The sequence below is a fragment of the Culex pipiens genome, chromosome 3 (assembly GCF_016801865.2).
Source record: "Culex pipiens pallens isolate TS chromosome 3, TS_CPP_V2, whole genome shotgun sequence".
In the NCBI taxonomy this organism is placed as follows: Eukaryota; Metazoa; Arthropoda; class Insecta; order Diptera; family Culicidae; genus Culex; species Culex pipiens.
Genome location: NC_068939.1, coordinates 111,521,252 through 111,536,634, shown reverse-complemented (window position 1 = coordinate 111,536,634; position 15,383 = coordinate 111,521,252). Strand labels below are relative to the sequence as shown.

At 37.4% G+C, this 15,383-nt stretch overlaps 1 protein-coding gene across 1 annotated transcript; it reads left to right on the top strand.

Annotated features, from left to right (window-relative positions):
- On the top strand, positions 1-1,672 carry LOC120425653 (uncharacterized). Its single transcript, XM_039590234.2, has 2 exons — positions 1-924; positions 993-1,672. The coding sequence occupies exons 1-2, from the start codon at positions 49-51 to the stop codon at positions 1,659-1,661; spliced, it is 1,545 nt and encodes a 514-aa protein (XP_039446168.1). The 5' UTR covers positions 1-48; the 3' UTR covers positions 1,662-1,672.
- The last annotated feature ends 13,711 nt before the right edge of the window (positions 1,673-15,383 follow it).

Sequence of the window (15,383 nt, the reverse complement as noted above, 5' to 3'; positions counted from 1 at the left end):
TTTGTGAGCAGATTCGGATTTCTGTAACAGAAAAATAAAGTGAACAAAATGAGCTCTTCCGGCGCCGGAAATCGTCTCAAAACGACCGTCGCCCCAAGCCGCCAACAGCCTTCCCGCGCTGCCAAGCGTCCCAGGTTCTCGGGACCCGCCGCGGAACCCCAATTTCCGCCGGAAATCTGGGAGCACATCTTCCGGTTTATTCCCGCCTGGCAGTTGCCGCGGTTGCGTTTGATTTGCCACCACTGGAACGCAGTCATTTCCGGCAGCTCGTCGCTGATGGATCGGTGCGACGTCCGGATTGATGCATCGAGACTGAATCGGCAGATGGACCAGCACTACGTTCCGGCCAACCTGCCGCCGTTGGTCACTCAACTGGTGGTGCGCAAGTTCACGATCGTGTCGTGTGATCACTGGTGGCCGGAGTTTGCCCAGTGCCTGAAAGAGTTGCAGCTGATGTACTGCACAATGACGGTTGATGTTTTGTACGGGATGTTGCGACGGGCACCGAATCTTCGGCGATTGGTTCTGTACGGTGCTAAGCTTTCTGGGACGGCTGAACCAGACTTCCAGTTGGACCGTTTGACACTGTTGGTGGTGTGCTGCGTTGGTTTTGAGGACAACTCGCGCAACATTCTGGACGGATTCGAGCGCGTGTTTCCCCGGTTGGAGGATCTCAGACTGAAAAACAACAGCATGCCGACGAACATACTGCAGTCGATCCGAACGCTACAGAATAGTCTGCAGTACCTTACACTTCAAAGTTACCCCAACGTTCTGGACGAACTCAGCGAACTACAACAGCTGCGACTGAAAATGTTAGGTCTCGACGTGGATGTGCTACGCGACGACCTGGCAACGTGGACTAAGTTGTGCCGAAACCAGCCGCTACTCGAGAATCTGAAGATGTCAAGCAACTGCATCCATGTAAGATCGTACTACATCCCAACCCCCCAATGCATACCCACATTACGTGACAATCTTTAAACTCGCAGGTTCTCCGCGAAACGGGTCGATTGCTGCCCAGGTTGAAGACCTTTACGTTGACCGTTCGCAACCAGATGGTGGCGTCATTTCTGGAAACCATGCCGAGGTTGGAGTACCTCGAAATCTCCGGATGCTACGACCTGATTAGTTTTCGAAACTACACATCTCCAAGCTTGGAGCGGTTCGTGTTGGAAACAATCGAGACGGAAGACCTCTTCCAGTACCTGCAACGATCTCCGAGACTGAGGCAAATGCGTCTGAACAACTGCAAACTGGGCTATTGCGAAGCTGTCACCGCCAGTCTCCCCAACCTGACCTTACTGATCCTCGATGACCTAAACTGCCATCCGAACAGCTGGTTCTCGCTGCTTGCCCACAGCTTCAACCTGGAAGAGCTGACCCTGGTTTATCTCAGATATCTGGACAACGGAACAATGCGTAAGATTTGCAAAATGTTGAAACACCTCAAGAAGTTGTCCCTGCTTCGTATGCGCTACCTGACGGATTATTCCGCTAACCACATCATTCAGCACTGCCGGGCCCTCGAGGAACTGGAAGCCGACTATCCCTTTACGGAGGCTGCGCTCGTTCGTATCGAGTCCGCCCGGAACATTCATGTCAAGCGGCCGCGTGCCAGGTCCGACGACGAGGATGATGAGGAAGATGATGACGAGTGAAGAAATCTGATTGTTTCATGATAATGTAACTCTTACTTCTCGGATTAGTTTTCAAAAAGCCGTAAGAGCCATTGGTAAACAAAGTCCTTTTTGCATCGGTATTCGACCTACTTACGAAAAACCAATATCAAAAATGTTTGAGATTGTTCATCTACACGTCCTTCAAGTGCCCCAAACTAAAGATAAATGAAATTTCGTTTAATTTTGGAGAAAAACGAAAACTAGTGTCAGAGGTCATGGTGGCTCTTACGGCTTTTTGAAAAGTCATCCGAGACTTGTACTTACTCTACATCGGTTGAATTCAAATAAAAACAGCCAATAAATGAAGTACAGAAATACGTTTTTTTCAATGCTTGTTGTTCAAATTGGCCGTGCTAACCGAAAGCGAAATTATGTGAAAGTTAAATTTGTATCAGACATGGAATAAGCTCAGTCCTGGATGGTTAGTTAATAGTCTTTGCACTGCTTTACTGCCGTTCTACGCATAATTGTCCCATGTCATTTTTGGACGATTTTGACTTTTTAACATTTTTATGTTTAGTTTGTCGTATACTTTAAGAAAAACACATAAAATCTGGTACTTTGTTCGGAAACTCATTGAAAACAACATCAAGTCTGTTTGTCCCATCGTTAAACTTCTACGCATAATTGTCCCACCAAGTATTTTCTCATACGGAATCAATAGTTTTATGAAGCATTATGTCGTGTTTACCTGTTGTTTAGCAAGAGGATCACAAAAAACAGTGATACACTGCTAACTGGGGCGATTAGGGACACATAGGGCAAATAGGAACCCACGGGACAATTATGCGTAGAAACACAGAAATCGATCGAAAAATTTCAATCGCGTTTTTCTCAGTTGCACTTTTTCGAACATGGGACAATTATGCGTAGAACGGCAGTTTATCTTTGTTAAATTAATTAGGGAGGGGGGTTGTAAAGGTGGTTAGTGCCTTAAATATTGTGGAATATTTCATGGACGACCCCTTTGACCAGTATCCATTGCATTTAAAAGCATTTGGGAGGTGTTGTGCAACCGCAAAGTAACCAAAAGTACCGTGCGTCTCCATTTATATAGTTAAAAAACTGAAAATGGAAAAAATCGAAAATCCCTCGGTGAAATATTTTCGAAGTCACAGATATTGAAAAGGGACCACCTAAGCTACCTTTTCATGAAAAAACATTCTAGGTACATTCAATTTCAATAATAACTGCTTTCCGCCATGCCGTGAAGGTGTAAAATGCACGTTAAAACACGTTTTTCATTCAAACCATGGCTTGTGATTTCAATTTCTATACTCTGAGATTTCGGTCATTCGATTTTTTTTGTATTTTTTAATTCGGCTGAAACTTTGTTGGTGCCTTCGGTATGCCCAAAGAAGCCATTTTGCATTATTAGTTTGTCCATATAATTATAGAAATACAAATACTTTTAAATCAAGACTAACATTTCAAATCAAATTATTCGCTCTACAGCATTGCCTTGGCGTTCTCGATTGCGAGATTCCTACTCGAAACTTGGTGTTCGAAGGCTTGATTGTTGAGGCAATTGAGCAATTCTCTGAGATTTCGTTAATTCGATTTTTTTTTGTATTTTTTAATCCGGCTGAAACTTTTTTGGTGCCTTTGGTATGCCCAAAGAAGCCATTTTGCATCATTAGTTTGTCCATATAATTTTCCATACAAATTTGGCAGCTGTCCATACAAAAATGATATGTGAAAATTCAAAAATCTGTATCTTTTGAAGGAATTTTTTGATCGATTTGGTGTCTTCGGCAAAGTTGTAGGTATGGATATGGACTACACTGAAAAAAAAATGATACACGGTAAAAAAAATTTGGTGATTTTTTATTTAACTTTTTGTCACTAAAACTTGATTTGCAAAAAAACACTACATTTCGAACGGGCCAAACATTCAATATTACGCCCATTTGAAATGTTAGGCTTGATTTAAAAAAAATTTAAATATTTTTTTCGAAAAGATCGGAAAATTTCACGAATGTTTCATGTTTTAACATTGTAAATCGGATTTATAGTTGCTGCGATATCGACATAAGAAACTATTGGGTTGTTTGGGTGAGACTTAGAAAACATGAATTTTCCTGTTTTTTAACCTTTGCATGGCAATATCTCAGCAACTATGGGTCGTATCAACAAAGTTCAGTTAAGCAAAATATAGAGAATTTTCTCAGCTTTTCAAAAATATTTTTTTCAAAGGTGGGCAAACATGGGCACTAATTTAAAAAAAATGAAAAACTGCGACTATTTTCAAAAAAGTTACCTAAAAATGGTTATAACTTGAAAACGGTGCACTTTATCAAAAATTCACTAAAGTACTTTTTGATTGCAAATTCGATTTTACATCGAAAAATGAAGTTGAAAATTTTTTGCGACCATTATTTCGATTTTTTGAAAAAATCTGTATTGATTCAAAAAAATCATAACTCGGTCAGAGATTTTTTGCCCATTCTGGAAATTTCTAAAAATAGTGTTTTTTTGCAAATCAAGTTTTAGTGACAAAAAGTTAAATAAAAAATCACCAAATTTTTTTTTACCGTGTATCATTTTTTTCAGTGTAGTCCATATCCATACCTACAACTTTGCCGAAGACACCAAATCGATCAAAAAATTCCTTCAAAAGATATAGATTTTTGAATTTTTACATATCATTTTTGTATGGACAGCTGCCAAATTTGTATGGAAAATTATATGGACAAACTAATTATGCAAAATGGCTTCTTTGGGCATACCGAAGGCACCAAAAAAGTTTCAGCCGGATTAAAAAATACAAAAATTAAAATTAAAGAAAAAAGACCGATTCCGTAGAGAACTGCTCAATTGCAAACCTCTTTTTACACCTTAGCTTCCATCCACCCCGGGATTCGAACTGATGACCTTTGGATTGTTAGTCCAACTGCCTACCAGCGACTCCATTGAGTCGGGACCCAGGGAGACGACTCCTACACCTGGACAAACGACCTAACCTTTTTAGGTTAGTCCGGGCCAACATTTACTTCCCGTCCGATGGAAGGCGTGATCAGACAAATCTCGTCTCGAAAAATGCCACCGGGACCGTCTGGGATCGAACCCAGGCCGACTGGGTGAGAGGCAATCACACTTTCAAAAGGGCCAAAAATTCAATATCCTTCCTTTTGAAATGTTAGTCTTGATTAACAAGAAATATATTGTTTTCAAAAGATAGGAAAATTTCACGAATGTTTCATATTTCAACATTGAAAATCGGACCATTACTTGCTGAAATATCGATATTAGAAAATGGTGGGTTGTTTGGGTGAGACTTAGAAAACATCAAATTTCCTATTTTTAATGCTTTGCATGGTAATATCTCAGCAACTATGGCTTCATCCATAAAGTACGTCACGCTAAAATCAGCCAAAATTTACCCCCCTCCTCCCCCTTTGTCACGCTTTCCCTATACTTATAACACGCAATGTCACACTTTCTCAGACCCCCCCTCCCCCCCTAGAGCGTGACATACTTTATGGATGACGCCTATGGGTCGTATCAACAAAATTCAAAAAAGCAAAATATAGAGAATTTTCTAAGCTTTTCAAACATATTTTTTTCAAAAGTGGGCAAACATGGGCACTAATTAAAAAAATGAATAACTGCGATTATTTTCAAAAAAGTTACTCAAAAATGGCTATAACTTGAAAACGGTCCACTTTATCAAAATTTCACTAAAGTACTTTTTGATTGCAAATTAAATTTTACATCGAAAAATGAAGTTGAAAAAAATTTTGCGACCAATATTTCGATTTAAAAAAAAATCAGTATTGATTCAATAATTCATAACTCGGTAAAAGATTTTTTGCTCGTTCTGGAAATTTCTGGAAAGTTGGCAATTGATGTCCCCTAAAACATATCAGAATTTTTGCAATTCATGTTTTAGTGACAAAAAGTGAAATTAAAAATCACCAACATTTTTTTACCGTGTATCATTTTTTTTCAGTGTAGTCCTTATCCATACCTACAACTTTGCCGAAGACACCAAATCGATCAAAAAATTCCTTCAAGAGATACAGATTTTTGAAATTTTCATACATCATTTTTGTATGTGAACACAGAAAAAAAAAATGATGGTAATATTCATCAAGAAATGGTGACAGATTTTGTGGCAAAATAAATGATAAATTTTAACACAGAAAATGATGAATTTTCATCAGTTCTTGATGAATATTCATCAGGTTCACATTTTTACACATTTTTTATGTTATATTACACAAATAAAGAGGTAATATTCAACCTACCAAATTTTCAACATTCCAAAATTCAACTTTTTTTTTTTTTTCTGTGAAGCTGTTACAGCCGGATTAAAAAATACCAAAATTAAAATTAAAGAAAAAAGACGGATTTCGTAGAGAATTACTCACTTTTAATTTTAATTGCGAGATAAAATTTTGGTGTCTTGAACAAGTCCAAAAACTTTCCAGAAGACAATAAAATCCCAAAATAAATCCTGAAAAGTTAGATTTTCGAAAACACCCTACACAGAAAAAAAAGTTGAATTTTGGAATGTTGAAAATTTGGTTGGTTCAATATTACCTCTTTTTTTGATTAATATTACATAAAAAAATGTGTAAAAATGTGAAACTGATGAATATTCATCAAAAACTGATAAAAATTCATAATTTTCTGGGGTAAAATTAATCATTTTTTTTTGACACAAAATCTGTCACCATTTCCTGATGAAAATTATCATCATTTTTTTTCTGTTTAATCGTGAACGACCCGAATTTTCAACCGAGCCCAAAGTTGCCCCCTTTCATTTGCAACAACTTTTCTGAAGATACCAAAGCTTCAGAACTGCACAATATTTCGAAACAGGCTTAATTTTGCGATCTGGATCACTGTGCACTGCTTTTACCAAATCGGCTCAAACTTTCGGTGAAGTCTTGATAAACCGGTCCCATGTGCATGACGAAGGCCGATTTAAATTTTTTTATTAAACTAAATAGAAATATTAAAAAAATATCATTTAAAATTGCCAGGTTTTGTGTTTAAATCTAGAAAAAACAAAATTACAAAAACAGCTTTGTCTTGAGAGCCTTCACTCTAAATTTCAGCCAATTTGGTCCATCCAATCTCGAGATATTGTGGCACCCATAATTCAACTCGGTGTTTCTAGCAAAACGCTCAGAAAATTAGACAGTTAGCTTTGCGCATGGTAAATTTTCAAGCATAAATCGATTGATACTCACATTAATTATAAAATATCTTCATGAACATTCAAGCAATCAGGAGTGACTGGAAATTGGAAATCATCTTTTCAGTGGATTTTATAAATTCTCTGTAATATGAAATTTTGAGATTTTCTACATGTATCTTAAGATTCCGTTCTTAATTAAAACGACACCTCATTTGCATCCAGCTCTTGTTTGCAGCATTTAAACCAATGCAAACGCACTTCTCACGCTTTTTATTGCGAGCAAAACATTTCGCGCCCCAAAACAGATTTCATTGCGCGTGTAAACTTTGGTGTAAACCCTTTCCGCGGTATTGCATTTTAATAGGATAATTACTGTGTAAACGCCTTGTAAACACACCGCCTCAACACGAATGTCGACATTCGGGCGACGTAAATCTTAATCGCACCCTCAACAATCTAATCGAGCCTATCCAATAGAGGCCACCCACCACGTGTTCGCGCCCCCTCACCACGCGACAATGTCGGCAAACATTACTGGCGTGCCACGTGGCCGCCACGTGCACCGAGCCAGCGAAAGAGCGCGTAACATGGCGCGAAAGGCAGAGATTTTTAGCTGGTTGGTAAAGTGGGAATAAATCTCCGTTTCAAGCTGAAACCGGGAAAACTAGCTAACAACTTGGTTTTGTGGCAAAAGTCGCCAAGTAAACAACCACAGCCGGACCAGGCACTTTTAGTTGGAAGAAAATTGGCAAATTTCAAACAATTAACTAGAAAGGATGTCGTCCTGTATTTGCATTTTGCACCCCATTGGCCAAAAGACTGAAGCCAGAACCGCAAAAGTGACGATCTTGTTTTTCCTAGCTCTGGACGAATACCGTGAGACGAGTAATTTGGTTTCAAACATTTGAATAAATACATGGATTGGCAACCCAAGAGTTTACGGATTTTAAAGAATATTTAGAATTATTTTCTAAAATTTGATAAAATAATATGAACAATTGTTTTTATTTCAATCTAAACAATATTTTACAACCATCAAAAGTTTGCTTAAAAATCTTAATTCTTCTCTTCCTTGCAACTATTGCCAAAGTTAGAATGTTAGTTAGTTTAGATTTTTCCAAAGATTTTTCGATATTCTAGAAACAATTCAATTTCCACCAAAAGTTCCCGGACAAAGCATATGATTACAATATTTTCTATATTTCATTCAGTCTATGTTTTGAAAAATTATCTAAAATATTAGTGTATGCAACAAGTTGCATAAAGAAGATTTTTTCAGCACGAGTCGTACATTTATCCAAATCAAAACAATATGAAAAATTATTACTTTTTGATACAAGTACCAAAAAGATCAACTTTTCAGCCCTTGTATCGAAAAGTATAACTTTTCAATTCAGTTATTTTGGTAGAGAAAAGTATTCGTTGTTCGATAATGACAGGAAAATTACGTACTAGTTCCAAGACGGAATTGCAGAAAGTTATGGGCTATCTATAACCAATTTACTCAGAATAATTAAGTTGCGTAGACTAGATAGGTTGCATAATATCGTCGCCGTCGTGCTAACTTGTCGTACGGACATTTTGGGCCAAATTGAGTTAAGAAAGCCATTTTTTGCAGCTCACAATTACAGATTGTCAAGGGAGACAGATTGGTCGATGCAAAGAAATCGACTCTGGCAACGTATGTTTTGCGCTTGCAACACTGCCAGTTTTGCTGGGCGTAAAGGGCGGTTGGTGTCCAGCGCGTTTGGATCTGTCAAACATTGGCTAATCTGTTTGCCTCTACAATCTGTACTCACAATGCCTCATCTTTTGACCTTTACAGATCCCCAAAATTCGATTTCAATCCTGAGATATTCAATGAAAACCAAAAAAAGGCTCCGAATTTTTTTTGTCACTTTACATATATGAAAGTAGTTTCAATCTTGTCGTGCTATCTTGTCAATCCATGAAAATTGACGTAAGTGCGACAATTGGCCAAAGGGATTCTAGGTCAGAACGCGTTTGACGCACGTACAAGTTAGACTACCGTAAACATTTGTAATTATAACTCGGGACTCCAGTAACCAACTTCAACCAAACTTCGGGACAATGCATAGAATGGTCAGCCAAACAAAACGTGTTTGTTATTGTTTACATTGCGTGCTCTAGTTTTTGTTTATTCAAGGTCAAACATTAAAACGCGTTTTTCTCGGAATGTCGAAATGGCGGGTGCGACAAGATAGCACGACGACGTCGATATGTAACTTAGTGCGGTTATCGACAATCAATTTAGAAAACTCTCGAGAAAACTTGTCTGCCTGCCTGTGGATCAATCGGACCGCGCACTGGACTCACAATCCTGAGGTCGCAGGTTTGAATCCCGAGGCAGACGCAAAAATTCTAAGTGTTAATATAGGTATTTGGTGCCCTCTCCCCGTACCATACCTTCACATGTGGAGTCTTGTCGCAAAAAGGACGATACACGCCTGTGGATCCTTTGATGAGACCGCAAGGTTTAAGAGGGCCACATTATAAGGTGTTAGGTCGATTCCGTTTTTACTTAGAAACGTTGCTATGGAGTTGTTTGTTTACCTATGATATAGTAACGTTAACTAACCGTAGATTTTGAAATTATCCATACGTAAAATTTCTAATTTGCTTGTTTTTTTTTATTGTAGAAGATCATATCATTTCCATTGATTCAAATGCTTTTAAGCTAATAAAAGCTAATTGCAATTTTCTAAGTAAAGTGATTGTAGATAGGCCATTACTTGTTTTCGAAGAAGAGTTCGAGAAAGTATTGAATTATTTTATCTAGTACTGATACAAAATTCTAGAAACTCATGCAGAAAAATATAAATCAAAAAAGGTAAAGTTTATCGTACAACTTAAGAGCACGAAAACCGTAACCGTAAATAATTTTTAAATTAAAAATCGAATTATTACTTTCTGAGGCATTTGAAAATTCAACGTTTCTTAGACAGTTCTTAAAAAAAAAGATTTTAGGAAAAAGCTCCATTGAAAAAAATTAAAATGATGATTATTTTCTGAAAATCTAAGTTAAAGTGGCTATAACTGAAAACGGTGAACTTTTCCAAAAAAAGGTGTTAAGAAGGCAGTATTTGTAGATTTTGCTCGGTTTGTTCTAGAGGTCGTATCGAGGTGCTCCGATTTGGATGAAACTTTCAGTGTTTATTTGTCCATGAACTCATGCCAAATATGAGCCCTCTACGACAGTGTTTCTCAACCTTCTTCTAGGCTGGTACCCCCTGCCATGTAAATCAAGTAGGCCCGGTACCCCCGTTGAGAATCGCTGCACTACGACAAAGGAAAGTGGGGTAAAACGGGTATTGAAGTTTGAGGTCCAAAAAATATGAAAAATCATAAAATTGCTCCCATTTGCGTAAAACTTGATCATTTCCAACTATCTAAGATGCATTCGAAAGATCTTTTGAAGCACTTTAAAATGTGCTATGTACATCAAAGATTGGTTTGACTTTTTCTCATACACTGAAACTAAAATCATGATTGACTGCATATAACTGTATCTCAAATCAGCGTAATAAAATCTATGAGCTTTCATATTGAACCTCATATGCTCGACATATAAATTTGAATAAATGTCGCCTTAGATTTTATATGCGCACTGCACATAACCGAGCTTGCAAACTGCTAGATAAAAAATATTGTTTACGCAAATAACCCTTGTAAGCATCGCATATAAGTTTTATATGCGCAATACTATAGATTTTTGCAGTATGCTTTTACTCATAAAAAATATATGCAATGCTCACAACATTTATGAGTGCATGCTCGATGTGCGCGTATGCGAGTGTGTGCGATGTGCTTAAACGTGCATAATTGAACAAGATGGCCACAGTGGAATAAAACGCGTGCGGTCTCGGTTTTTTTTTAAGTTTTCTTTTCAAAAGTAGCTTTTTGTGCATAATCGGTCGGTCTGATTAACTAAATCTTCTAGCAAAGGTAAGCAAACGTTAATTTCGGGTTATACTTGTTCGAACGGCAAGATTTCATATTTTTCTTTTCTTCCAGCTTCAACGACAATCTCCGGCGTCCGGGAACCTCGCTCGCGGTCCCGCGAACTCTGGGAACTGGGAAAACCCACCGTCCTCCGCCGTCGAAGAGGGGACCGTCGGCTTGGTGAGTACGGAAGTTGAGCTGGTGTTTATAACAAAGAAGCACTGGCGGCGGATGAGGCGCAGGCCTCGGTTGAACGGTCAACTCGCGCGAAGAATCGGATTCAGGACGATGGCGCCCGGGGAGATGTTCCACAATCGAGTTTCACCACCCACCGTGGCCGCCGTGATTGTCTTTTGAGTAGTACAAGCTGCAGTCGCACCAATTGAAATTAGCAGACGGCGAAAAGTCGACGATCCGGATAATGTCCCGACCTTGGTCCCGACTCTTCAACACGCCGCGGTCAAATAACTATAAACATGAGTGCCAGGGAGCAGCGGACCCGAACCATCGCCCTGACTACACTCCTGGCTTAGCGTCAGCTCGAGCATCGTAACACGGTGGCTAACCTTCTCCGCGATCTGGACCTGGCCCGGTACTTCCTGGTCATCTGACGCTGTCCGAGGATGATATGCACACAAACGGGTTCGACTACCAGCGAGATTTCGAGCAGATTCTTGACAAGGTGGCCAGATTCGGGATGAGAAAAATGCTTTAGTGTTTCAATTATTTATGCTAATGTATGTTTATGATTGTAAAAATAAATAATAATAGTAGTTTATGCAACAAGTTGCAAAAAGAGGATTTTTTCAGCACGAGTCGTACATTTATCCAACGAGGTTCACCGAGTTGGATAAATACGACGAGTGCTGAAAAAATCAAGTTTTGCAACGAGTTCCATACAACATTTTTTGCAATTTCGAAAAACACCCATTGAGTGAAATTTTAAGTCGAATTTTCATGTATTTTGTCAATAAATCGTTTAAATCAAAAAAATGTTGAAAAGTGTTACTTTTCGAAACAAGTGCTGAAAAGTTCAACTTTTCAGCACCCATTTCAGTGCTGAAAAGTAGAACTTTTCAGCATTTATTTTGAAAAGTGTTGCTATTTGATTCTGTTATTTTTGGTACAGAAAAGTAGGCTATTTCGTCGTTCAAGAATGACAGGAAAAGTAAGTAGTTTCACGACGGAATTGCAAAATAGTAGTTTATGCAACAAGTTGCAAAAAGAGGATTTTTTCAGCACGAGTCGTACATTTATCCAACGAGGTTCACCGAGTTGGATAAATACGACGAGTGCTGAAAAAATCAAGTTTTGCAACGAGTTCCATACAACATTTTTTGCAATTTCGAAAAACACCCATTAAGTGAAATTTTAAGTCGAATTTTCATGTTTTTTGTCAATAAATCGTTTAAATCAAAAAATTTTTGAAAAGTGTTACTTTTCGAAACAAGTGCTGAAAAGTTCAACTTTTCAGCACCCATTTCAGTGCTGAAAAGTAGAACTTTTCAGCATTTATTTTGAAAAGTGTTGCTATTCGATTCTGTTATTTTTGGTACAGAAAAGTAGGCTATTTCGTCGTTCAAGAATGACAGGAAAAGTAAGTAGTTTCACGACGGAATTGCAAAAAAAGTATTTTTAACATTTTGTTTAAGCTGAAAGAAAATTTTAACAGCAATTCAACTTAAGGAATACCAAATAAAATTAAAATGTAGTACTATTAAAAATCAAGTGAAGAAAATATTAAAAATTAAGATTTCTGCGCATGCAAGTTGTAAGTGTAAGTGTAAGTGCATATCGCCAAATCATTCAATCTGTGAGCATAGCATATAACTTTCATGTGCAGTACGCATACTTTCTATAAGTGTTAACTTATTCGAATTTGTATCCATGTATATGCAGTGCTTTTAATGTGAATGTGCAGCGCATATACCGATCAAATGCAGAAGCACTCTGCAAAAATCTATATGTGAAACTAATAGCATCAATTATGATATTTATTTCAGTGTAGCTTTTGCAAATTACTGTTAAAAATTGATTTTTCAAAACCTTAATATCTTTTTACAACAGCCTCCAACATCCATACTCCTTTGGGTCAAAAGATAGGTAATTTTATGGACTATAAGCCTACGGAATTAACTTTTTGGCAAAATGCAGTTTTTCTCATAGTTTTACGTTTTTTCTATAACAAACAACGTTAGTAAAACTGTTTTTAGCTAGAAATTTAGTTTAAAAAAATCTGGCTTATTTTTTTAGAGATCCACATTTGTTTTTCTTCAAACCTACAACTTTGCCGAAGACACCAAACCGATCAGAAAATTCCCAAGGTAGTGATTTTAGCAGTGATTCCCAAGGTAGTGATTTTTACATAATTTGTAAAATTGTATGTATAGCCCCCATTTTGTTTTTAGTTGAAAGCAAAATGGGCCATTTGAGGGTTAACTTAATTTAGAACTCACTTGATCCATCACTCTAAAATAAAGTGAAGATTTTTCCAATTCTTTCCTCCGTTACATAAAAATAGTTCAATTGGAAATTAACGGCAAATATTCAACCGTGGCACCACTTACCGGTATGTAACCGATATCGCCACTTTCCAAAACCCAAAAGCGTACTCATTTCGAGCAAGGGGCTCCGCCGTAAATCTGAATCAAGAATGCATTAGACGCCACATATTTTCGTAACGATTTCGAGTTTTTGCATGTGAGAGAGCGGCAAAATCCTGCATGAAGACGACGACAACGATTTGACCCGTGCGAAACACAAACATAATAATCGGATATTCAGTGCCAGCAGGAAGCAATAAAATTTGGAGAAAATTAAATTATAAACACATTTCAACGAGCTTCCACTTTGCGTGCCAAGGGGGGAAATTCAAGCAACGGGGAAAAGCTGCCAAAACCGCAGCAAAGTATAAATATTTTACGGAAAGTCGTTTGGGGCAAACTTTTTAAAAATATCACCACTTCTTCGCATCTCAGCTTAGGCTCATTTGGTGTCGTTGGTTGTTTCGCATGGCATGTTGGTTAGATTCCATTGCTTAAATTAAAATTTATTTGCATGCATGGTTCGATAAGTTTGCCAAGTTTGGAAATTTCGATGATTCTATGAGGCTGAGAGTAATATATTTTAATTTTATTAAATTTTTACTTCTGTCGATTTGGTGATATTGAATAACATAGTACCAACAATATTGAATCTAATCCTCGATCTAATCACTTTTTTGCTATTTTAATTTAGTATTTGTGAATGTTTAAAGTGGAGCATTGGAGCAACAATTGGACACGATTCAACTTGTTCATCTTATTTATTGTTTTTTTTTTCATTTCATTTCATCTTATTTATTGTTTTTTCATCTACTCGCTCTTATTAGCGGAATGAAAACATTCCCTTATTTCGAACCAGATAATGAACAGGTTAAATCGGCCTTCACAAAAATATTTTCGTTTATTTCAATTAAGCTATTTATTTCTTACCTGAAAATGGTATAATTTTCGATCAATGTCGATTAAATGATGAAATAAAACAATTTCAAATTTCAAACCAATTTACTCGCTGTAGGTTATAATGAAAACATCACCCCAAGTTTCAGCGCCCTCTAGTGGGGGGTAATTTTGACGTTTGATTGCCTATAAAATCTTTTCCCCCCCTCCCTAAAGTGTCCACGTGTTTTATGGATGGTCCCTACTGACATCAACTGAAAAAAATGACGAGTGTGTCATTACTACCATTAGGGCTAGTGATTTTTCACGGAAATTTCGCGGCATGCCAATAACAAAACATTGAAATTTCACGGCAGTTTCACGGTACTCAAAAATCTGCTTGAAATATAGGCAAAAATGTGTTATTTTAGAATTGTTGTGTAGAAGAAAGTTACTTTGAGAATTAACAATAGTTCAAAAAATAAAATATTCCCCCTGAAACAAAATATTCATTGCAATTTTTGTATAAGTTCAATTTTGTCCAGTTTTACATCTGAAAGACTTTAAAATTTTAATATCAAAAACGAAAACCATTCTTAATTCACCGAAAGTAGATTTATAGTATTTAATTATTTCGAATAAGTTTCGGCAAAGCTCCATTTATAACAGTTTTTGCCACATTTGGTACCGTCATGTGGGGAGAATTGGGACAGCTGTTTTAACAATGTTGCAGCCTAATATTTAGATATTTTGAGCAATTTCGGGTAGACCAGATTCAAAGCAACAAAATGTGTACATCCATTTCCAAATTTTCAAATACACTCAACCCCCGGTGGTTGGTCACTTTTTCGTTTGACACTTTTTTAGTTTGTACCCCGTTGGTTGGTCAAAATCAAACTAAAAAGTGACGAACTGTCACTTTTTACACGGTGCTCACGCATACCATCAAAAGAAACGTTTGGTAGTGTGTGTGAATTCCGTGTAAAAGGGACGTCAAACTAAAAAGTGACCCCGTTCGTTTGACAACAGTTGGTGTCAAACCATCGGGGTTTGAGTGTACTCTAAAACGTGCTGTCCTTATTCAGACTTTATTTCCGATTCGCCCCAGATGACGATATTGATAATAACAGAAAAAAATAAAATATTTAAAATACCAAAAAAATGCATTTT

What these genes read in the sequence shown, in the direction of transcription:
- LOC120425653 (XM_039590234.2), top strand. Translation starts at nt 49, where the DNA reads ATGAGCTCTTCCGGCGCCGGAAATCGTCTCAAAACGACCGTCGCCCCA. An exon ending in TGTCAAGCAACTGCATCCAT is followed by an intron (nt 925 to 992) that starts GTAAGATCGTAC and finishes TTAAACTCGCAG; the next exon opens with GTTCTCCGCGAAACGGGTCG.